Source organism: Notamacropus eugenii, chromosome 1, assembly GCF_028372415.1.
Source record: "Notamacropus eugenii isolate mMacEug1 chromosome 1, mMacEug1.pri_v2, whole genome shotgun sequence".
Classification (NCBI taxonomy): Eukaryota; Metazoa; Chordata; class Mammalia; order Diprotodontia; family Macropodidae; genus Notamacropus; species Notamacropus eugenii.
The window spans coordinates 723217453-723242498 of NC_092872.1; the positions used below are offsets into that span (position 1 = coordinate 723217453).

Below are 25046 nucleotides of genomic sequence, written 5' to 3' on the forward strand. Positions count from 1 at the left end.
CGGCAGAGTAGAGGGAGATTTCTCAAGTTTTCCCAATATTTCTCTCCTAAAAACTTTAAAATAATACATCAAATCAAATTCTGGAATGGCACCGCCAACAAAAGATCACTATGAGATCTTTTTTCAGCCCAAGACTACTTAGGGAATCAGAAGTGGCTTGTGACACTGGGTTGGGGGCTGGCCTTGAGTACACAGGGCAGTAACATTAGCTGTGGGCCTTGGAGATGGTGGAAGTTATGACAGCAGCAGCAAGTTTATCCGATACTAGCCTCACTTCTAAAATATAACGAGAACTGAGCCAAATTTATAAAAATAAGAACCATTCCCCAAGTGAAAAATGATCAAAGCATATGAATAGGTGCTTTTCAGAAGAAACTAAAGCTATCAACAATCATATCAAAAACTGCTCTAAATCAGTAATAATTAGAAGAATGCAAATTAAAACAACTCAGAGATACCACTTCACACCTATCACATTGGCTAACATGACAGAAAAAGAAAATGTAAATGCTGGAAGAGATGTGGAAAAATGTTGGTGGAGTTGTGAACTGATCCAGTTATTCTGAAGAACAATTTGGAGTTATGCTCAAAAGACTATGAAACTTTACATACTCTTTGATCTAGCAATCTCTCCCTTAGGTCTAGATCCCAAAGAGATAAAAGAAAACAGGAAAGGACCTAAATGTATAAAAATATTTACAGAAGTTTTTTATAGTGATAAAAATTGGAACTTGAATGGATGTCCATCAGCTGGGGAATGACTGAATAAGATGTGACTTATGACTGTGATGGAATACTATTGTGCACTAAGAAATGAAGAAGAGGTTGATTTCAGAAAAACCTGGAAAGACTTGCACAAACTGAGGCAAAGTGAAGTGAGCAGAACCAGGTCAACATTGTACCTATAATAACAGCAATACTGTAACAAAGATCAGCTGTGAAAGGTTTAGCTTCTCTGATCTATACAATGATCCATGAAAATTCCAAAGGACTCATATGGTATCATGAAGAGAGAATTGATAATTAAGTATACTTTAAAGCACATTTTTGCTTTTTTTTTTTTAACATGACTAACGTGGAAATGTTTTGCATGACATCGCAAGCATAATGGGTATCTGGTTGCTTGCCTTCTCAATGGCTGAGGGAGGGGCTAGAAGTAGGGAAAGAATTTGGAAATCAAACATTTTAAATGTTTGAAAAAGAAAGTACATGTAACTTTTTGTTGGGTGGGGAAGATCTCTATGGTACCTTTTAACTCTAAGTACACGATTTGCCGATGGCCACAATTTCTAGGGTTAGGGCATATTCCATGAGAAGGAGTTTCAGCAAAGCAGCACGTGGCACTCACCTGTCCCGGCCTGGCTCTCAGCACCGGGGCCATCCCTCTTCCTCCAGGCTCCTCCCCAGGGGGCGGGGCAGAGGCCGCACCGGGCGGGGCTGGGGAGGGAAGGAGAACAATGAGAAGGAGGGGCCCCGCTGGGTCTGCCCAGCTCAAAGACTAGGAAGCCCCACTTCTGCCCTGGGGGAGGGGAGGGGCCTCAAAGGAAACGGTCACTTCTCTGCAGGGGGGCGGGGCGCACACTATCTCTGTAGGGACAAAACCGGAGAACGGACAAAAGGATGATACTTTTGGGACAGCACAGATCGTGCCCAGCATCTGCGAAGGCTTCCCGGGAGAGGGGGTACCCAGGAAGGGTTCTGAAGGACGAGGGGGATGCTGGGAAAAGGAAGTGAGGCGTCAGCGAGGTCTAGACCAAAGACCAGACGAATACCAAAACTTCAGCCCCTTTGCAATAGAGGAAGGAGAGGCCTGGAGAGTCAGGCCTCGCCCAAGGATCACATGGCGAGGGTGTGTTTGAAGATGTATTTGAATCTGGTTCCACCCCCAAAGTCCACCTTCCCTCCACCCCAACCCACCCACCCCCATCCACCTCTGCGCATGCGCCGCCTGCAGGCCCCAGAAAGCGCCTGGAAGGCTTCAGTCGCCCTCTGGTGGGCGCTCCTCCACTAGGTTCCCCTCGGTGCTCCGGAACCGCCACACCCGAACAACCGGCCTTCAGATAGGTCTGGCCCCTCTTTCAGCTCCTGCTCACCCCGTCACAAGTCGATTACGGACTGAGAAGGGGGAACGGCTACGAGAAAGCCTGGAAGAGGGCGAGACGGAAGTGACGCAAGAGAGAAGGCCCATCCTTCCCCCTAAACCTCTGGGAAATGTAGTCTGGATGCTACTGTATCTTCTGCGCATGTCTAACTCCAGCACCTCTGTCTGGAATGCGCTCCTACCTTGCTTCCTCCTGGCTTGGCGCCCTCCTCCGCTCCTCCCGCTGCCTGCCCGAATTATGGGGTCTCATGACTGGAGGTTGGGCTCCTCAGAATCTAGTCCATTCCCGCGGGTTCCCTCGGGCAGCCCGCCGGCAACAGTCAGCAAGCTGTGACCGAATGCTTCCTGTGTGCTGGGCTAAATGATGAGGCCACGAAGGGAAGCGGGGTTGTCCCGGGCTCAGCCTAGAGCTTCAGAGGATGCCAGAGGAGATGAAGGTGAGGGCTGTTCGGAGAGCCAGGACTTCAGTGGGCACCGGGCAGGCGGAAGAGGTCCCGGGGATGAAAGCTAACGACTGGAAAAACCAAGGAAGAGCTTGCTCTGTTGTTTTTTTTTTTTGGGGGGGGGGGGGGGGCGGGGTTGAAAGCAAATAAGGAAAAAGCTGGTTGAGTGGATCTGGGACAGACTTTTTTCCTCATAATCAGCAGTTTGGAATTTGAAGATGTTGCAGTCTGCTACTGGCAGTCATGAGGTCACGCCCCTCCCATAGTGCTCCATCTTGGTACACCAATCTCTGTGGGCAGTTTCAGCTGCTTCATCTGGGATCTCCCAGGGAAGAGAAGCCACTGATCTCTGCTCTGCACTGGGGTCAGCTGGAAGCCCCTCATCCCATCATGCCCCAGGAAGCTCATTGAGATCATCTCATTATCCCTTTTGGGATTCCCCCTCTCTGATTGGAAAGCAGCACCCTGAATTCCAGTCCTTCCGTTTAAAGAGAGAGCCGGCTCAAACATTGCTGCATTTCTTACTGGTTGCGCTCCTTTGTGAATTCTCTATCATGTCCCTACGTAGGGTACCTTCACCCCAAATCTCTGTCATGTGCCTACATAGGGTACCTTCCCTACAAACTCTTGTTTTTCCGCTTCTTTCTGTTTTGTCTTCCTCTATACGGTTAAGAACTGTCTTTTTTATATTTGTACCCCTTTATTAGTTTCAATGTCTAGCATATACTAAGTGCTTAATAAATATTTATTGGTAATTATTGATTGATCCCTGTCTCTACCAGAGTCCATGCTATCTTGGCATTCATATTCCACATTCTACAACTAAGGTAGGACTGGGAGCTATGCGGAATTGTAACGTGGAAATTTCAGGGTAATATAGGATTTGCTGACATTGAGAATTTGCTTGTAATAGTTCAGTCTGCATCTCCACATTTACATTGGGGGAAGTGGGATATTAGCTGATTTTGCTTATGAATGGTAAAGATTGAGTTTCTTTTTTCCCCAAAAAATGATGTATCTTACAAGCAGGGATCCACATAACAACAAAGTTAACATTCATAGACCAATTTTGTGTGATCCGAAAGATGGTAAATTAGTCATTTTTGGCATATGTCCTCAATCTCAAGACTCAAAAGGAAGTAATTATATGCTAATGACAGGAAAATTACAGATGATTCCAAAAGCTAAGTAGATAGAATTATTAAGGGAGGGAAACATTCTAGGAATGCTGATGAACTTTAATGTTCAGAGCTTTCACTAAATGCAACTAAACTGCACACATGAGCCATAGGAAAATCTTAGCTTGGTATCTAAGACAACTCAGAAGCACACACCAGGGTAAATCAGTCAACTGACATTTATTAAGCAGCTATAATATGTCAGGCATTGTGCTAAATGCTGGAGGTCACCCATTGGGCTTGACGTAGAGGGGAATGAGAAACCAGCTGGGACCAAGTTAGTCACTGAAGAGTTTATTCAGGGTAAGGAAAAGGGTGTATCACTTCCATATCCCCCAAAACAAGGAGGCTAAAGCATTATCATGAATAAACCTCTAGAGTCTGCACTAGTGAGAGAAGGGTCTTCATGCTATAAGTGAGTAGAGATTAAGTGATGGGACAATATGGAGAAAAAAGTATAAACATCAAAAAGATGGAGAAAAAGTCAGCAGAAGGCCAGTACTCAAGCAGGTAAACCATTTAAGGAGATCCTAAAAAGAGAAGGAAGAATAAGTAAAACCCAAGAGTAAAACAAAAACATGTTTAATCAATAGTGCTTAATGAAAGGCAGAATTTTGGACTCTCCAGAGATCATACAGCACCACCAAGAAAATCCAAGGTCAAAAAAGTACTAGAATTAGGGATCTCAATAAGGAACTATTTGTGACTATTAAAAAAATCTGTTGTGGTTCTTTTAAAAAAATATTTACCTCTTCTAGGAATTCTTGTTAGGCTTATATCCAATCTGCATTTTTCCTTTGAGGCTTTGCTTATAGATATTTTCACATCATTGCCTTTTGCTTTTGTCTTGAGCTTCCCTGTACCCATATTAGCTTTTCGTGGTCAGGTTATTTTTGTTGTTCGCTTATTTAAAAAAAAATACTTTATTTTTCCCCAATGACATATAAAAGCAATATTGAGTTCCAGATTTTATCCTTCCCTTCCTCTCCTTTCCCCTTCCTGAGAAGCTAAGCAATCTCATATAGGTTATATGTGTGCAATCATATAAAACATTTCCATATCTGTCATTTTATAGGAGAAGCACTGAACCAAAAAATATTAAAGACAAGAAAGTGAAAAGTTATGTTTGAGTCTGTATTTAGATTCCAGTTATTTTTCTGGAGGCAGATAACATTTTTCACCATGAGTCATTTGAGATTGTTTTGGATCATTATATTACTGAGAACAGCTAAGTCATTCACAGTTCTTCATTGCACAATATTACTGTTACTATGTATTCCATGTTCTTCTGGTTCTGCTCGCTTCACTCTGTATCAGTTCATGGAAGTCCAGGTTTTTCTGAAATCTGTTTGTCATTTCTTATAGCACAATAATATTCCATTACAATCATATACCACAACTGTTCAGCCATTCCCTAATTGATAATCATGCTTATAATATGAATTTTACTACATATAAGGTTCTCCTCATTCTACTCACTTAACTTTGCATAAATTCATGTCTTCACAAGTGTTTTTCTAAAACCACACTTCTCATTATCATAGCATAATACTCCATTACAATCATACAACAGAACTTGTTCAGCCAGTGATGACATCTCCTCAATTTCCAATTCTTTGCCACCACAAAAAGAGCTAAAAATATTTTTTATGCAAATAGATCTTTTTCCTTTTTTAAAAATCTCTTTGGGATACTGACATAGTAGCAGTATTATAATATTACTGGATCAAAGGGTATGCAGTTTCATAGCCCTTTGGACATAGTTCCTAATTGCTCTGCAGAATGGTTGGATCAGTTCACATTTCCATCAACAATGCAGTTCCAGTTTTCCCACATCCTCTGCAACATATAAAATTTCCTTTTTCTGTAATATTAGTCAATCTGATAGGTGTGAGGTAGAGTATCAGAGTTGTTTTAATAGTGATTTAGAGCATTTTTTCATGACTATAGATAGCTTTGATTTCTTTGCATTAAAACTGCCTGGTAACATCTCTTGATCATTTATCAGTTGGAGGATGACTTGTATTTTTTTAATTTTTCAATAGAAACTGTTTCTGTATTAAAAATGAAACTGATATTAGCTTTTGCAAATTCATAATTAACACATAATTTCTTTATTTTTCTCTTAATGGTATTTTTAATTACATGTAAAGATAATTTTTAACATTTATTTTTATAAGATTTTGAGTTCTAAATTTTTCTCCCTTTTTCTCTTCCCAAGATGTAAGCAATTTGATGTAGGGTATACATGTGCAATAATGTTAAAAATATTTCCACATTAGTCATGCTATGAAAGAAACAGAACAAAAAGGAAAAGCCACAGGGGGAAAAAAGTGAAAATTAAATACTTCGATCTGCATCCAGAGTCCATAGTTCTTTCTCTTGATATAGATAGCATTTTCCATCATGAGTCTTTTGGAATTATCTTGGATCCTTATATTGCTAAGAAGAGCTAAGTCCATCATAGTTGATAATACAATATTGTTGTACAATGTGCTCCTGGTTATGCTCACTTCACTCAGCATCAGTTCATGTGAGGAATGACTTGTAGTCTTATAAATTTGATGCAATTCTCTATATATTTGAGAAATGGGACCTTTATTGGAAAGATTTGTTGTAAAAAATTTCCTCCCCAAATGGTCAAAGGATATGAACAGGCAGTTTTCAGAGGAAGAAATTAAAGCTATCTATAGTAATATAAAAAATGCTCTAAATCACTATTGGTTAGAGATGCAAATCAAAACAGCTCTGAGGTACCACATCACACCTATCAGATTGGCTAACATGACAAAAAAGGAAAATGATAAATGTTGGAGAAGATGTGGGAGAGTTGAGACACTAATTCATTGTTGGTGGAGCAGTGAACTGATCCAACATTCTGGAGAGCAATTTGGAATTATACCAAAAGAGCTATAAAAATATGCCTATCCTTTGATCCAGAAATACATTCTCTTCTAGGACTGTACCCCAAAGAGATCATAAAAATGGTAAAAAAAAAAAAAAAAAAGACCCACATGTACAAAAATATTTATAGCAGCTCTTTTTGTGGTGGTAAAAAGCTGGAAATCGAGGGGATGTTCATCAATTAGGGAATGGTGGACAAGTTGTGGTATACGAATGTCATGGAATGCCATTGTGCTATAAGAAATGACAAACAGGAGAACTTCAGAAAAACCTGGAAAGACTTATGTGAACGAACCAGGAGAATACTATACACAGTAAACGCCAGAGTATTCGAGGACTGTATCTGATAAACTTAGCCCTTTACAGCATTGCAAGAACCTAAAACATTTCCAAAGGACTCATGATGGAAAATGCCATCCACATCCAGAGAAACAACTATAGAGTTGGAACTCAGAATGAAGCACACTATTTTCTATTTTGTTATATTTTGTTTTGTGTTGTTTTTCTCATGGTTTCTCCCATTTGTTATAATTCTTCTATACAACATGACTAGTGTGAAAATATGTTTAATAGGAATGTATGTGTAGAGCCCATATAAGATTGCATGTCATCTTGGGAAGTGGGGAGTGGGGAGAGAGGGGGAGAAAATTTGGTACTTATGGAAGTGATTGTTGAAAACTGAAAACAAATAAACTAATAAATTTGGAAGAAAAAGAAGAATGAAGGATGAACAACAACAAACAGCAACAATTACAGTTAGTAAGTTTCGGTAGCAAGAATTTGAACCAGGTCTTGACTGTAATCCTAGCATTCTATCAATTATACTAGACAGCCTCATTTTAAAAAATTTGTATACTATTTTATATATTAAATACATGCATTTATACATATATCTAAGAGAAATGATATTTTGAAAACAATACTGGATTTGGAGTCAGAGGATTGGGGTTTGAATTCTAGCTCTAAAGATTTAGCTGTGTGACACTGGGTAAGTCATTTCATCTATCTCACCCTTGCTTTTCTAATCTGTAAAAAGCAGATAATAATACTCATAAAGAACGGTTATGTGGGAAACATTTTTAAAACCAGAAAATACTGTAGATATGAACTGATATATTATTATTGTTGTTCTCTTTGTAACATATCTAAATATCTTTTCAATAAAGTACTCTGTAATAAAAAAGAGAACTTGAACTAGTTTTGAATTCTTTTATTAAGTCTCATGGATGCTTTTTTTTAATGTCAAGTTCTCCTTCCCTCCTCCTTCACCAAAAACAAACAAAATCGCTACCTCTATCTCCAAGCAACCCGTTGAGCCCACCTTCATTTCAGACAAAATCAGCTAACATAGCACCTTTGATGGTTTAGGATATACTCTGCACCCTTATTTCTGTACCTTTTTACAAAAAAGTTGGGAAGAATATTTCAGCTGTCTGTTCTATAATGGAATTTTGAGGTGACTGTCCCTAAGAGCTTTTCATTTTTTAAATTTATTTATTTTTCATTTTCAACATACATTTCTACAAGATTTTGAGTTCCAAATTTTCTCCCAGTCTCTCCATTCTCTCCACCCCACAACACCGTGCATTCTGATTACCCCTTTCCCCAATCTGCCCTCCGTTCTATCACACCTCTCCCTTCCCTTATCCCCATCTTCTCTTTTTTCTTCTAGGGCAAGGTAGAATTCTATACCCCATTACCTGTATTTCTTATTTCCCAGTTGCATGTAAAAACAATTCTCAACATTCGTTCTTAAAACTATGAGTTCCAACTTCTCTTCCTTCCTCTCTCCCCACCCATCCCCACTGAGAGGGCAAGAAATTCAATACAGGCTATATATATATATATATATATACACACACATATATATTTGCAAAAGACTTCCATAATAGTTGTGAAAGACTGATATATTTCTCTCCATCCTATCCTGCCCCCTATTTATTCTATTCTCTCTTTTAACCTTGTCCCTCCCCTAAAGTGTTTACTTCTAATTACTCTCTCCTCCAATTTGCCCTCCCTTCTATCATCCCCCACCCCACTTATCCCCTTCTCTCCTACTCTCTTGTAATGTAAGATAGATTTTCATACCAAATTGAGTGCGCATGTTGTTCCCTCCTTAAACCAAATGTGATGAGAGTAAGTTTCACGTTTTCTATCTTATCTCCCCCCTTTTCCCCTCCATTTAAAAAACTTTTGTTTTATGACAGATAATTTGCCCCATTCCATTTCTCCCTTTCTCCTCCCAATATACTCCTCTCTCCACCTTAATTTTATTTTTTTAGATATCATCCCTTCCTATTCAACTAAACCTGTGCCTTTGGTATGTATGTATGTGTGTGTGTGTGTGTGTGTGTGTGTGTGTGTGTGTGTGTGTGTGCGTGTGTGTGTGTGTGTGTGTGCGTGTGTGTGTAATCCCTCCAAGTACCCAAATACTGAGAAAAGCTTCAGGAGTTACAAATATTATCTTTTTATGTAGGAATGTAAACAGTTCAACTTTAGTAAGTCCCTTAGGATTTCTCTTTCCTGTTTACCTTTACATGCTACTCTTGATTCTTGTGTTTGAAAGTCAAATTTTCTATTCAGCTCTGGTCTTTTCATCAAGAATGCTTGAAAGTCCTCTATTTCATTGAATGACCATTTTTCTCCTGAAGTATTATATTCAGTTTTCCTAGGTAGGTGATTCTTGATTTTAATCCTAGTTCCCTTGACTTCTGGAATATCATATTCCAAGCCCTTTGATCCCTTAATATAGAAGCTTCTAGATGTTGCACTATCCTGATTGTATTTCCACAATACTCAAATTGTTTCTTACTGGCTGCTTGCAGTATTTTCTCCTTGATCTGGGAACTCTAGAATTTGGCTACAATATTGTTAGGAGTTTTTCTTTTCAGATCTCTTTCAGGCGGTGATCAGTGAATTATTTCAATATTTCTTTTACCCCCTGGTTCTAGAATATCAGGGCAGTTTTCCTTGATAATTTCATGAAAGATGATATCTAGGCTCTTTTTTTGATCATGCATTTCAGGTAGCCCAATAATTTTTAAATTGTCTCCTAGATCTATTTTCCAGGTCAGTTGTTTTTCCAATGAGATATTTTATATTGTATTCTATTTTTTCATTCTTTTAGTTTTGTTTTGTCATTTCTCAGTTTCTCATAAAGTCATTAGCTTCCACCTGCTCCATTCTAATTTTTAAAGAACTGTTTTCTTCAGTGAACTTTTGAACCTCCTTTATCATTTGGCTAATTCTGCTTTTTAAAGTATTCTTCTCCTCATTGGATTTTTGGACCTCTTTTGCCAATTGGAGTTAGTCTATTTTTAAAGGTCTTAATTTCTTCCGCATTTTTGGGGGTCTCCTTTAGCAAACTGTTGACTCACTTTTCATGACTTTCTTGCATCACTCACATTTCTCTTCCCAATTTTTTCTCCTCCTCTCTTATTTGATTTTCACCATCCTTTTTGAGTTCTTCCATGGCCTGAGACCATTGCACATTTATTTTGGAGGTTTTTGATGCAGAAACCTTGACTTCTATGTCTTCCTCTGATGGTATGCATTGTTCTTCCTTATTCAAAAGGATGGAAGAAAATACCTGTTCACCACAAAAGTAACCTTCTATAGTCTTATTTTTTTCCCTTTTTTGGGCATTTTCCCAGGCAATTACTTGACTTTTGAGTCTTTTGTCAAGTGGAGGGCTAGGGACCTGTAAGTTCTCAGTTCCTCCAAGGTGGCACAATCAAGGGAAAGGAGTTTACTCCTCTCTTGGCCTGTGCTCTAGTCTGGGAGCAACCACAAGCTTTTCTGCCCAGAATCTGCGAATAGAATTCCCTCTCCAGAGCTTCCACAAGCTCCACCAACCAGTGCTCCTTCTCACCCCAGGACCACCACTCAGGGCTGAGATCCAGATCAGTGGCTCAATTCCTCCAGGGTCTTTAGGCCGAGGGCTCCAAAAATGGATGCTGCAGTCAGCTGGGGCCCCCTGGGGCTGGGGCTATGGCAGGGCCTTGCTCCCTTCTCACCCAGGTGAAAGAGATTTCTCACTGATCTTTGAAGCTGTCTTTGACATTTGTGGGTTGATGAATCTGGGAACTGCAGATGCTGCCTGGGATTCAGCACTCTGAAGCCTGCTCCAGTCCTGTTCATGCTGCACAGCACAGCAAAGGCTGGGCTGCACTCTGTGGGCTATGCTCTGCTCGAAGCCCAGTATGATAGACCTTTCCTGTTTGCCTTCCAGGTTGTCTTGAGCTGGAAATCTCCTTCACTCTGTCGTTTTGTGGCTTCTGCTGCTCTAGAATTTGCTTAGTCATTTTTTATGGGTATTTTATGGGCTGTGGGGGGAAAGCTTCTGCAAGTCCATCCGTCTACTCCACCACTTTGCCTCCACCCCTCCTTTTTCATTTTCCATGAACAGGATTTGCAGTTTCTAAACCAGATGTGATCTTCCAGTTGGAAAGATAAAAAGTATCTTGGATATCAGAGGCAGATTTTCCAAGAAGCAACTGCCCAGGTGACTACATGAAAACCATACAGAGGAGTCATTGCAAAATTCAGCTCTGTTGCTCATTTTATCTCAAAGTTTTTGTAATGTTGAATAAGGTGGTCTTATTAAAGCTTCTCAAGCCTTTTGAGAAGAGGTACTTTAAAAGGTCGTTTTTTAACTCAAAAAGTTGGGGTTTTCTTTTTACTTTTTTTGCATCTCTTTACTCACATGTACCTACACACTCAAAGAAAGTTGGTGCCTCAGTACAGGATTCATATTTCTCTTCTGTTCATTGAAGATTATCTTATCTTAAGCAAGTATTCTCCTGCCTCACCCCCATATATTTATCTTTCCTCTTAAAATAAGCATATTACTTAAAATATTAATAATATACCCATTTTGCTTCTACATACCCTTCAATATTTTCTTTTTTCTAATGAGTATTGCTTTGCTGTTGTTTCTTTTAAAAATATTTAATTATAATGTAATTCCCCTTTGTTCTATCATTTTATATATCATACTGTTTTTCTTTATGCTTTGAAATTATTTTTATAAAGACACAATATTTTCTTCTTATAACAGGACTTGTTTAGTCATAACCCCAACGTTGGACTTACAGGTTTTCAGTATTTAGCTATTTCACAAAAACCTACAGTGGATATTTTAAAGAGAGATCTTTGTTTTCTTTCAATAATATTTTGAGGATGCTGACATAGTAGTGGAATAATTGGGTCAAAGGGTATAAACAGTCTTGTAGCTCTAGCTTAAATTGCTATGTTGCTTTTCAGAAAAAATAGGAGCAGCAGCTTAATGAGTACTTTTTTCAATAAAACTGCCAAAATTTATCATTAAAATATCTTTGTTACCCAGATGGCTATTTAGTGATACCTACAAATTGTTTTGATCTTTATTTCTTTGATTGCCAAAGTTTGAATAATTTTTCAGGTAATCAGTGTCTTGTGAAAAATACCTTTATATTTTGATCATTTACATTTCTGCAATTGGCTCTTATTCTCACAAATTTGAATTAATTCCTAACAAAGTAGGTATGTTGGATTTTAGAAAAAATTTATGGAAACAATTGTCTGATATGACTGCCTTTCCTCAAATTTCTTTTTTAATCTTTTTAGTTCATGTCTCTATCTCTCCTCACTTTAAATTCATTAAGTATTCTTTTTCTTTCTGTTCAGTCTTTTCCCTTCCTAGTTTTATGTCAGGGGGTAAGGACACATTTGCAAGCTCTCAAAGCCATCTACTTTTTATGGATAGTTTTTCATTTTCTTATTGCATTCAAATGTCAACTGTTAACAACAGAGTAAGGACTATTCATATTCCAGGTAATTTCATCCTAAATCAATTCATTTACACATGTTAACTTTCAGTCATCATGCTCTTACATAAGATAAGCTGTGATCCTTAGTGAAAAGCCAGTGAGACTAGTTCTTTCTAGTTGGAACTCAAGATTATAGCTCTAAAACCTGTGAGCAAGTAAAAATCTAGGAAAAGGGAATAAAAGGCAGGGTTAATTGGCTCTTTATTCTTCCTTTCAGAGAGCAGAGAATTTCCTGGAGAGAAACCTTATGAATCTAGTGGTTAGCCTTGAGGACTAAGACACAACTTACTGTGTATCAGAGAATTTATACTGGCAATATTCTTTATGAACATAAGGAGTGTGGGAAGATCTTCCATCAAGACTCAAATCTTATTAAACATCAAAAAAATTATACTGAAAGACTAACCTTATGAATGTTATGAAAGTGGAAAAACTTTCAAGAGAAAGTTACAACTTTCTTTACATCAGAGAATTCACGCTGGAGAGAAACTTTATGAGTGTAGTAAATGTGGGGAGGCCTGCAGGATAAAGGAATACCTTACTATGCATCAAAGAATTCATTCTGAAGAGATTCTTTATGAATATAAGGAGCAGGAAAAGGCTTTCTTCTACAACTCAGAACTAATTCGCAATCAAAGAATTCATCTTGCAGAGAAACTTTATCAGTGTAGTGAATGTGTAAAAGACTTCAGGAAGAAGGAATATCTTACTGTACATCAAAAAATTCATTCTGGAGAGATTCTTTATGAATATAAGGAGTGTGAGAAAGTCTTCCATCACAACTCAGATCTTATTCAGCATCAAAGAATTCACAATGGAGAAATACCTCATAAATGTAAAGAATGTGGAAAGTCTTTTAGACAGAGGACATAACTTTATGTCCATCAGAGGATTCATAATCTAGAGATTCTTCATAAATGTAAGAAGTGTGGGAAGGCCTTCCATTACAGCGCTCTCATTCAACATCAAAGAATTTATACTGGAGAGAAACCTTATGAATATACAGTATGTGGGAAGACCTTCTGCAGAATGCAAATCTTATTATGTATCAGAGAATTTATCCTGGAGAGAAACCATATAAACGCAATGAATGTGGAAAGATCTTCAAGAAGAAGGAATATCTTACTGTACAGCAGAGAATTCATACTGGAGAGAAACCTTACCAAGATAGTGAATGTGAAAAGACTTTCAGGGATAAGAGATCACTTACTCTGCATCAGAGAATTCATCCTCAAAAGATTTTTGATGAATGTAAGAAGTATGGAAAGGTGTTTCATTGCAATTCAGATCTTATTAATCATCAAAGAATTAATGCTGAAGAGAAATGTTATGAGTGTAGCGCACATGAAAAGATTTTCAAGATGAAGCCACAACTTAATCTACAGCAGAGAATTAATACTGGAGAGATTCTTTATAAATGTAAGGATTGTGGGAAAGCTTTCCTCAGCAACTCAAATCTTATTCAACATCAAAGAATTCATCCTGGAGAGAAACATTATGTATGTAGTGTATGTGGGACGAGCTTTAAGTGGAAGGCACATCTTACTGTGCATTAGAAGGTTCATACTGGAAAGATTCTTCATGAATGTAAGGAGTGTGGGAAGGCCTTCTATCATAACTCAGAACTTATTTGACATCAAAGAATTCATACTGGAGAGAAACCTTATGATTTTAGCAAATGTGGGAGATCCTTCAGGAGGAAGGCACATCTTACTGTGCATCAGAGAATTCATACCAGAAAGATTCTTTATGAATGTAAAGAGTATGGGAAGGCATGTCTCTACAACTCAGAACTTTTTCCAAATCAAAGAATTCATACAGGAGAGAAACCTTATGAATGTACTGTAGGCCCATAGGGAAAGTCTATAGATTAAAAGGACATTTTACTGTGCATGAGAGAGTTAGTTTATACTGGAATGATTCTTTCTGAATATTAATAGTGTGAAAAGGCCTTCTGTTGAAACTGAGATCTCATTCAACATCAGAGAATTCATACTAGAGAGAAACATTATGAATGTTCTATCTATAGGAAGGCCTTTAGGAGGAAGGCACATCTTAATGTGCATCAGAAAATTCATACTGAAGAGATTCTTTATAAATGTAAGGAGTATGAGAAGATCCCTTAACTGACTAGACTGATTCTGAGTCTCTAGATGAAGTTCAGAGTCCTTATTTAGCCTTCATGGGAAAAGGAAATATCCCTCCTCTCAGAAGAGGCCTCTAAGGGGGCAAAGATTGTGTTATCCTCCTATGAGCATTTAGGGAGGGAGAAGTTATGCTGGTTGAATCAGAGGATACTGAGTGGAGAGTGGTATTGGGAGACATTGTATTAAATGTTATTTAATAGGCAGATGTTATAGAAGAGGCATATGTACAACTCTTGGCTATCAGATGAGCCTGATGTGTGATAAATAATTGTTGACTGTGCTTGAGGATGGTACCATATAAGCTGTGTTCTGATGTTTCTGGTACTGCTCACATCATTATTACACCCACTGTGAATCATAAAGATTTGGAATCACATTAATTAAAACAAAGCATTGCAAGAGCATGTGGTAGATGTTAATTCAATATGATTTCTGCCCCATGATCTTAATGTCAAAGTAAAGAAATTCAGTGAAGTGCAGGTAAATAGCAGGAGTAAATATTACTCTGTTAAGGTAGCCATATGCCTAATTATTGACATATAGGGATAGATGAATGAGATTCTCATTGCGTTTAAAGGAAATGAACAGGGAGTTTTCAGAAGAAATCACATCAATCATCATGTGAAAAAATTATATAAATCACTACTTAGTGAAATGCAAATGAAAACAACTCTGAGTTACGACCTCACATCTATTACACTGGCTAGCATGACAGAAGAGAGAAATGAAAACAACTCTGAGTTACGACCTCACATCTATTACACTGGCTAACATGACAGAAGAGAAAAATGAAAGATTCTAGAGGGTGTGGAAAAATAGACGTGAATGAGCAGTTCATAACTGAGCCAGCCATTTCTCAGAATAATTTGGAACTATGCTCAAGGGCTATAAAACCATGCATACCCTTCGATTCAACAGCACCATTATTAGGTGTATATTCCAAAGAAATCAGAGAAAAAGGAAAAGGACCCATGTGTACAAAAATACTCAAAGCAGCTTTTTTTTGTGCTGGTGGTAAAGAATTGGAAATTAAGGGAATGCTCATCAGTTGTTGAATAGTTGAACACGTTATGGTTTACGGTTGTAATGTAATACTATTTTGCTATAAAAAATGACAGATGGAAGCTGGATGACTCAGTGGAGAGCACTGCTCCTAGAGTCAGGAAGACTTGAATTTAAATATGACCTCAGACACTTATTTGTGTGACCCTCAGCAAGTCACTCCACCTCTTCTTTAATCCACCGGAGAAGGAAGTGGCAAAATGGCTCCAGTATCTTTGCCAAGAAAACTCCTTTAACAGGGTCACAAAATCAGGCATAATTGAATCCCAATAATAACATAAGAATTGACCAAGGGGATGGTTTCAGAAAAGACCTATATGAATTGATGCCAGGTGAAGTGAATGGGAACCAGGAGTTTATTGGACACAATAACAGCAATAGTGTAATGACGACCAACTGTGAAAGATTTAGGTACTTTGATCAAGATGATCTAAGACAATTCCAGAGGACTCATGAAGAAAATTGCTATCCAACTCCAGAGAGAGAACTGATGAACTCAGTGTAAATTGAGGTATTATGTTTTCATTTTATTTTTATTACTTTTTTGAGACATGGCTAATATACAAGTTTGTTTTGCATGATTTCACATGTATGATTATATAATGCTTGCCTTTTCAATGAATATGGGAGAGGATGGAGTGAGAGGGAATTTAGAACTCAAAACTTTTAAAAGAATGTTAAAAATATTTTTTGAATGATGAAAAAATTTGGAATCACCCGTGATTACTGAATTATGATACTTAAGTTTTTTTATAGCAGCAAGAAAAAGTCTAAGATTTCAGCCTGCCTCCCTGAACCCCAATAGTCTGCTGATAATTCTAGCCAGATGAGTACAAAGTCCAATAGGAGCCAATTTATGGAGGTTCAAGCTTGGGCTCTAGGCCACAAGTTGGTTCTGCAGCCACTCGACCAAATCTAGAAGAGAATAAATCACCTTGTCTTTTCTGCATGAAATAGTTGGGAGTGATCTAAAAATTCCTACTTACAAATACATTCATTGTTCCAGTGCACCTCTGTCATCAACCACAAGTGTCCCAGCAGGCTCAGTATCTGGAGCTGCTGCTGTCTTCCAGCCCCTTTTGATTCTGGGGCATTTTCCCACCTCCTGTTGTGTAGGCAAAATGTTTTCAGTTTGTAGAGATAAGCCAGAGTCACACTGTGGTGGCCTTTAGTAAGAGAAGTTAGTATTTTAATCCCAAAATCAGTCAAAAAGCTATGGAAGACCTAGAAGAAAATGACATGGTATGACCTATAATTTAGGAATATCAATTTCCTAATAGTACAGAGACTGTGTTGCAAAGGAGAAAGACTGCCTGAGCCTCTGTTTTTGTCTGGACCTTTCCTCTTTATGGGGAAGTCAAAGTGTGGGGGTTGTCTATACTCAGAGAGATTGACAATTCCTTTGTTTACTGTCCTAGGCAAACTATGATTCCAGAAAAGATTAGCATTCTACCTATCTCTTTCTGGAGAGTTGGTGGATATAAAATACAGAATGAGATTTACATTTTTGGATATGACCATATGGATATGTTGGACTATATGTATATGTTATGAAAGCTTTACTTTTTTTTGTTCAATGAAGGAGAGAGAATGGAAAAGAAAAAATAATTGCTTTTTAGCATAAAAGTAAAATTTTAAATTAAAAAACTTATGTACTAAGGCTCTGGAGCATGTCCAGACCTCCTCAGACAGAATATATGTAGACCACCATTACATGAAGTGTAAACCTAAGAAAATAAGTATAAATAACTGGGAAAAGTAAATTCAAAGGAATGACAGTGGTAGGCCAAGTAGAGGAGAAGCTTTGGGCATTCACGTTTCCTGCCCAACCTCATGGTACTACAGAGCAAGCTTTCTACTCATACAAGAGGAAAAATATCAGTTCTGTATGGGTAGGCTGAGCTAATATAATAAAAATGATAATTCTACCTAAATTAATTTATTCAATGCCACACCAATCAAACTACCAAAACCTATTTTACAGAGCTAGAAAAAATAACAAAATTCATCTGGAAGAGCAAAAGGTCCAGAACATCAAAAGAATTAATGAAAATAAATGCAAGGGAACGTGGCCTAGCCCTGCCGGATCTTAAATTGTATTATACAGCAGCAGTCATCAAAACTACTTGGTACTGGCTAAGAAATAGAGTGGTGGATCAGTGAAACAGGTTATATAGTAGTCAATGACTATGTTAACCTAATTTTTGATAAAGACTCTAGCTTCTGGGATAAGAACTCACTATTTGACAAAAACTGCTGGGAAAACTGGAAAATAATATAGCAGAAACTTGGCATAAAACAACATCTTACATTGTATACCAAGATAAAGTCAAAATGGATACATAATTTAAATATAAAGGCTGATACTATAAACAAACTAGGAGAGCAAGAAATAGTTTACCTGTCAGATTTATGGAGAATGGAAGACTCTATGATCAAACAATAGATAGAGAACATTATGAAGTGCAAAATAGATAATTCCGAATACATTAAATCAGAAAGGTTTTACACAAACACAGCCAATACAACCAAGATCAGAAGGGAAGCAGAAATCTGGGAAACAATTTTTACAGCCAGTGTCTCTGATAAAGGCCTCATTTCTAAAATATAGAGAACTGAGTCAAATATATAAGAATACAAATCATTCCTCAATTGATAGATGGTCAAAGGATAGGAACAGGAAGTTTTCTGATGAAGAAATTAAAACTATCTTTAGTCATATGAAAAAGAAATGCTCTAAATCACTATTTTTAGAGAAATGCAAATCAAAACCACTCATCACACCTATCAGATTGGCTAACATGAGAAAACAGGAAAATGATAAATGTTGGAGATGTGGGAAAACTGGAACACTGATGGAGTGCTGGTGGAGTTGTGAACTGATACAACCATTCTGGAGAACAATTAGGAACTACACCTGGAGAACAATTGGCAACTATACCTATCAAACTGTGCATACCCTTTGACCTAATAATACCATTTCTAGGTCTGTCTCCCAAAGAGATCATAAAAAAGGCAAAAGGACTTACATTTATAGCAGCTCTTTTTGTGATGGCAAAAAATTGGAAACTGAGGAGCTGCCCATCAACTGGGAGATGAGTGAATAAGTTCTGGTATGGTTGTGATGTAATACTACTGTACTATAAGAAATGATGAGGACAATTTCAAAAAAATCTAGTAAGCAGAACCAGGAATACCTTATCCACAGCAACAGTAATTGTAAGGATGATTAACTGAAAGACTTAGCTACTCTGATCAAGACAATGATCCAAGATGGTTCCAAAGGTCACATGATGAAAAAGGCCATTCCCTCCAGAAAGAGAACTGATTAACTCTTAATTTCTTTATTTGAGGGGGAAGGTGAGAGTGGTGTATATTTTATTTTGCAACATAGCTAATATGGAAATATGTTTTCAATAACCTAAAACGTATAACAACATCAAATTACTTCCCAAGGAGTGGAGAGGAGTTTGAGGAAAGTAGAGAATTTGAAATTCAATATAAAAAAAAAGAATGTTAAAATTTTTTCTTACACATACTTGGGAAATATTTAATGAAACTAATAATAGTTTTTTTAAAAATAAGGCAGCTCAGTGGTGCAGTGGATAGAGCACTGGGCTTCAAAACAAGAAAGCTCATCTTCATCAGTTCAAATCCAGTCTCAGAAACTTAGCTAGAGATGCTGGGCAAGTCCCTTAATTTTGTTTGCCTTAGTATCTCATCTGTAAAACAAGCTGAATAAGGAAATGGAAAATCACTTCAGTAACTGACAAGAAAATTGCAAATTAGGTTATTAAAGTTGGATATGATTGAAACAAATGACCAATAAATGTAACTATAAAACAATATAAAATTTTCTTAAATTATATTTAGATGATAAAACAATCTAGAATTAGATTAGTTCAGTTAAATTATATTTGTTACTTCAGAATAACATTAATCTGTTGGTGAATTGGCCAGTAGACTACTATCCCATAGACACAACAAGTATAAAAGGAATTTTCTTTGAGACAGCAACAATCCTGCTATTACTGCTATGAAACAATTCCTGGCCTCCAAGAGAAGCATCAGCTCCTTAAACCACTTAACTAATCTCAGATAATTGGAATCTGTTAGTGCCTGACTCATAGTAAACACTTAATAGATGCTTGCTGATTGATAATTTTTTTAAATTTTCCATTATCTGTCTACCATCTTCTAGGCAGCACTGAGTCTCAAGTCAGAAAGTTTTGATTTCAAATCTAGCCTTGAACACTTACAGGTAATATACCTGTGACCAAATCACTTCACCTCTTTCTGCCTCATTTTTCTCATTTATGTATAATAATGCACATACTTCACAGGGTATTGAGGATCAAATGAAATCATATTTGTAAAGTGCTTAGCACAGTGCTTGGCATGTAATAGTTGCTTATTAAATGTTTCCTTCCTTCCTTCCCTTCTTTCCTCTCTTCTTTTCTCTTTCCTTCACTACAGGATAGAAAATGACCTTAATTCCAAATTCATATCAAATAACTGGGGTTATTCTAAGAGCATTTATGTATTGATTAGGTTCTTTGTAGGGGAGTAGTACCGATCTCCAATACTTCACAATGTACTATTCAGCTGCAGACGCAATCCAACCCAAGGTCCTAGTGACCATAATTGCTTAATGGGGACTGTATTTTGTCACTTTAAAGGACTCTTTCCTTTCTTTCTTAGTTCTTACTTAGTTTTTACTTTTCTTCCCCATTTTTGAGAATAATTTGTGTAGTATGGGTATTAAGTGTTCTTTAAAACTTTGATAGAAGGCAACTATAAATCTGTCAGAACCAGGAGTTATGTTTTCACTTTTCATAGTTTCTTTACACTTAGGTTCTTTTCCTTTTCAGGGATCAGATGATTTAAAATTTCTATTTGGTTTTCTGTTAGTTTGGGTATTCTTGCATTGTTTTCTTTTATGTTCTCACTTTAAAAAAAACATATAACTTTGTACAGTAGGTATAGTATTTTTTATTCTGATTTTCTTGTTTCATCTTTTTCATTATACATTTTGTAATTTTGCTTTTCCTCCCTCTTTTTTTTAAACAATTTGACTAAAACTTTCTCATTTTTGTTAATATGTTATTTTTTAATATTTTATTTTCCCCCTATTACATGTAAAACAACTTAATAATATTCATTTAATTTTTTTTTACTTTCAAATTTTCTCCCTCCATCCCCTCCCCACCTCATTGAGATGGCAGGCAATTTGACATAGGTTACATATATGCAGTTATGCAAAACATATTTCCATGTTAGCCATGTTGTGAAATAAAACAAATTTTTATTCATATAACTTTAGATGGCTTTGATTACTTTGTCTGAAAACTGACTTCATATTCTTTGACCATTTAACAACTGAGGAATGGCTCTTATTTCTATCTTATTTCTATCATTCAATTAAATGAGGTCTTTATCACAGAAACTTGTTGTAAACTTTTTTTTCACAATTATGAGTACTATATATTTGTCTCCATCCCATTTTACCTGTTTATCTTACTCTCTCTCCATTCACCCCATACATCTTCAAAAGTATTTTTCTTCTGGGTTTTACCTCTCCCAATCTGCCCTCCTTTCTATTGTCTCTACCCACTCCCCTCTTTCTCTTATCCCTCTCCCTTTCTACTTTACTGCATAGTAGAGTTCAACATCCAATTGAGTGTGCATGGTATTCTCTCTTTGAGCCAATTAAAATAAGAGTGAACTTCACACACTCCCTCCAACCTCTTGTAGATTCCCCACCACCATAAAAGCTCTTCCAGACTTTTTTTTATGAAACATAATTTCTACATTTTCCTTTTCCCTTCTCCCAGTGCATTCTACTTTCCCAACCCTTAATATTATTTTTAAGACACTCATCACATCATATTCAACTCACATCCAAGCCCTCTGTCTATGTATACTTCTACATACGTCTACTTATAATTGCTCTGATATTGAGAAAGTTTTAGGAGTTACAAGTATTATTTTGCCATGTAAGAAGGTAAATAGCTTAACCTCATTGAATCCCTTATAATTTCTCTTTCTTGTTTACCTGAAATTTGTCAGATTTTGTATTCAGCTCTTGTCTTTTCATCATGAATACTTGAAAATCTTTTATTTCATTGAATGTCCATTTTTTTTTCCCTTGAAGGATTATACTTAGTTTTGCTCGGTAGGTGATTCTTGGTTGTAATCCTAGTTCTTTTGCCCTGTGGAATACAATATACCAAGCTCTCCCATATTTTACTGTAGAAACTGCTAAATTTTGTGTTAACCTTATTGTGGTTTCATGATATTTGGAATACTTCTTTTGGGTTACTTACAATATTTTGTCCTCGACCTGGGAGTGCTGAAATTTGGCAATATTCCTGGGAGTTTTCATTTGGGATCTCTTTCAGGAGGTCATGAGTAGGTGCTTTCAGTTTCTATTTTACCCTCTGATTCTAAAATATCTGGATAATTTTCCTTTATAATTTCTCAAAAGATGATGTCTAGCTCCTTTTTCTTATCATGGCTTTTAGATGGTTCAATAATTCTTAAATTATTCCTCCTGGATCTATTTTCCAGGCCCAGTTGTTTTTCTGATGAGATATTTCACATTTATCTATTTTTTCATTCTTTTGATTTTGTTTTATTGTTTGTTGACATCTCCTGGAGTCATTAGCTTCCATTTGCCCAATTCTAATTTTTAAGGAACTATTTTCTTTCAGTGAGATTTTGTACTTCCTTTTCCATTTGGCCTATTCTGCTTTTTAAACAGTTTTTTTAGGTGAATTTTTGTGCCTTTTTTCCATTTGGCTAATTCTGCTTCTTAAGGAGTTCTCCTCTTCAATGAATTTTTGTATATCCTTTTATATTTGGCCAATTCTACTTTTCATATGTCCAGGTAATTTCATCCTAAGTCAATTTATTTACATGTGTTAACTATGAGTTGTCACACTTTCACATAATATACACTGTGATCCTTTGTAAAAGACCAAGGAGACTAGTTTTCTTAAGTGGGAAGGCAAGAGAATAGCTCTAAAACTGAGCAATGAGGAACTTTGTGAAAGGGAAGAAAGGCATGAGTAATCAGCTCTTTAGTCTTCCCTTCAGGGAGCAAAGAATTTCCTGGTGAGAAACCTTATGAATGTCATGAATGGGGGAAGGCTTTCAAGGAGTAAGACAGAACTTACTGTGCATAAGAGATTTCATACTGGAGAGAGACCTTTTGAATGTAAGGAGGATGAGAAAGATTTCCTTTGTAACTTAAGTTTTATCTAACAGCAAAGCATTAATACTGGAGTGAAACCTTATGAATGTTGTGAATGTGGAAAGACCTTCAGAAGGAAGCCACATCTTAAGAATCAGAAAATTCACACTGGAGAGAAATTTTATGAGTGTAACACAGATGTGGGAAGGGCTTCAGAGAGAGGACACACTTTATTCAGCATCAAAGCAATCATCCTAGAAAAAGACTTCATGACTATAGTGAATGTGGGAAGATCTTTAGACTGAGGATACTACATCTATCAGAGAATTTATACTGGAAAGATTCTTCATGAATGGTAGGAGTGGGAGAAGACTTTCAACTAAAACCGAGAACTTATTCAACATCAAAGAATTCATTTTGGAGGGAAACCTTATGAATATGGTGAATCTGAGAAGGCCTTTGGGAGGAAGGAATATCTTATTGTCCATCAGAGGATTCATACTGGAAATATTTTTATGAATATAAGAAGTGTGGGAAGGCTTGCCCCTGCAACTCAAAACTTATTCCACATTAAAAAAAACTTCATATTGGAGAGAAAATTTATGAATGTACTACATGTGGAAAGGCCTTCCATATGACCACTGAACTTATTCAACATTAGTACATTCATATTGGATAAAGGCCTTCAGACTGAGAAAACAACTTGCTCAGAATCAAAGAATTTAAACTGAGAGCACTGCTTTATGGCCATCAGAGAACTCACCCTAGAGGGATTCTTTATGACTGTAAAAAGTGTGGGACTATCCCTTAGCTAGGGTGCTGAGCCTGGAGTCAGAAAGACTCATCTTTGTGAGTTCAAATATGGCCTCACTTGTTGTGTGACCCTTGACAACTTACTTAACCCTTTTTCCCTCAGTTTCCTCATTTGTAAAATGAGCTAGAGAAGGAAATGGCGTATCTTTCCCAACAAAACTCCAAAAGGGGTCATGGAGAATCAGACATGACTGAAAAATAGCTGAACAATAAATCCCTTAGCTGATATTGCTGTGATTGTGAGTCCCTATATAATGTAGAGAGAGTCCATGTTTAGCTCCCATGAAAAAAGGAGGTATCTCTCACCTCTGCAGAGGTCTCTAAGGGGCACAGATGTAGTTTTACCTCCTCCTTCAGAGAGGGAGAGGTTATGCTGAATAAGGCAGAGGACACTGAGTAGATAATTGTATTGAGAGAACCTAGGCATTAACTTTGATCCCTGGACAGGTGGCATGCAAGAGTCTTATGGATCTCCTCTTGGCCATCACATAAACCTGATGTATGCTACATAACTATCAACTGTGTTTGAGGATGATTTGAACTATGGTCCTAATGTTTCTGGTGCTACTTCTCATATTCATCAGAGTTACTACTGTAAAGTAAGAAGATCTAGATTACATTAATTAAAACAAAGCATCAGAGTAGCCTGTAGCATTTGTTGATGTAATATGATTTCTGCCCAGTTTTCTGAATGTCAAAGTGAAGAAATTTAATGAAGTGCTGTTAAACTGCAGGAGTAATTATGACTTCCTTAATATAGTCAAATGTCTCATCTTCTAATTAGTTATACACATATAGATTTCCATTGCGGTCAAGGGTTGTGAATGGGTGGTTTTCAGAAGAAAAATAAATCAAAGTCATCAATAAACCTCAAAGACATCAAAAATTGTTTGAAGTCACTACTGGTTAGAGAAATGCAAAATAAAAACTCTGAGATACCACCTCATGCCCAACATAGCTAAAATGACACAGAAAAGGAAAATGGCAAATTATGAAGGGGAAATTGAAGAATATGGACACTGATGCACTGTTAGTGGAGTTATGAACTGGTTCAGCCATATGAACTGTCCAGATAACAGTTTGGAACTATGTTCAAAGGAGTATAAAACTGCATATTCATGGACTCACCAATATCACTACTAGATCTGTATCCCAAAGAGATCAAAGGAAAAGGAAAAGGACCTATATGTACAAAAATATGGCCAGCAGCTCTTTTTCTGCTGCAAAGATTGGAAACTGAGGGAGTGCCCATCATTTGGTGAACAAGTGTGGTATATGATCATGATGGAATCCTACTGTGTTCAAAGAAATGATGCCGGGGGATGGGAGGAGGTGTCAGAAAAACCTGTGAAAAACTGTATGAATTGATGCACAGTGAAGTGAGCAGAATCTG

The 25046-nt window shown here is 37.1% G+C and overlaps 1 protein-coding gene and 1 long non-coding RNA gene across 2 annotated transcripts in view; both read right to left on the minus strand.

Annotated features, from left to right (window-relative positions):
* The window catches only part of LOC140521632 (uncharacterized), a 46969-nt gene extending 44790 nt beyond the window's left edge, over positions 1–2179 (minus strand). The window contains 2 exon segments of the mRNA XM_072636872.1: positions 1349–1437; positions 1932–2179. Of these exon segments, the coding sequence (XP_072492973.1) occupies positions 1349–1437; positions 1932–1941 (99 nt within the window). The 5' untranslated portion in view covers positions 1942–2179.
* A 1704-nt stretch (positions 2180–3883) lies between these two features.
* Positions 3884–16864, minus strand: LOC140521635 (uncharacterized). Its single transcript, XR_011973010.1, has 2 exons — positions 16632–16864; positions 3884–4252 (listed from the first exon to the last, which is right to left on the minus strand). It is a non-coding gene; the product is annotated as an uncharacterized lncRNA (long non-coding RNA).
* Positions 16865–25046: the final 8182 nt, after the last annotated feature.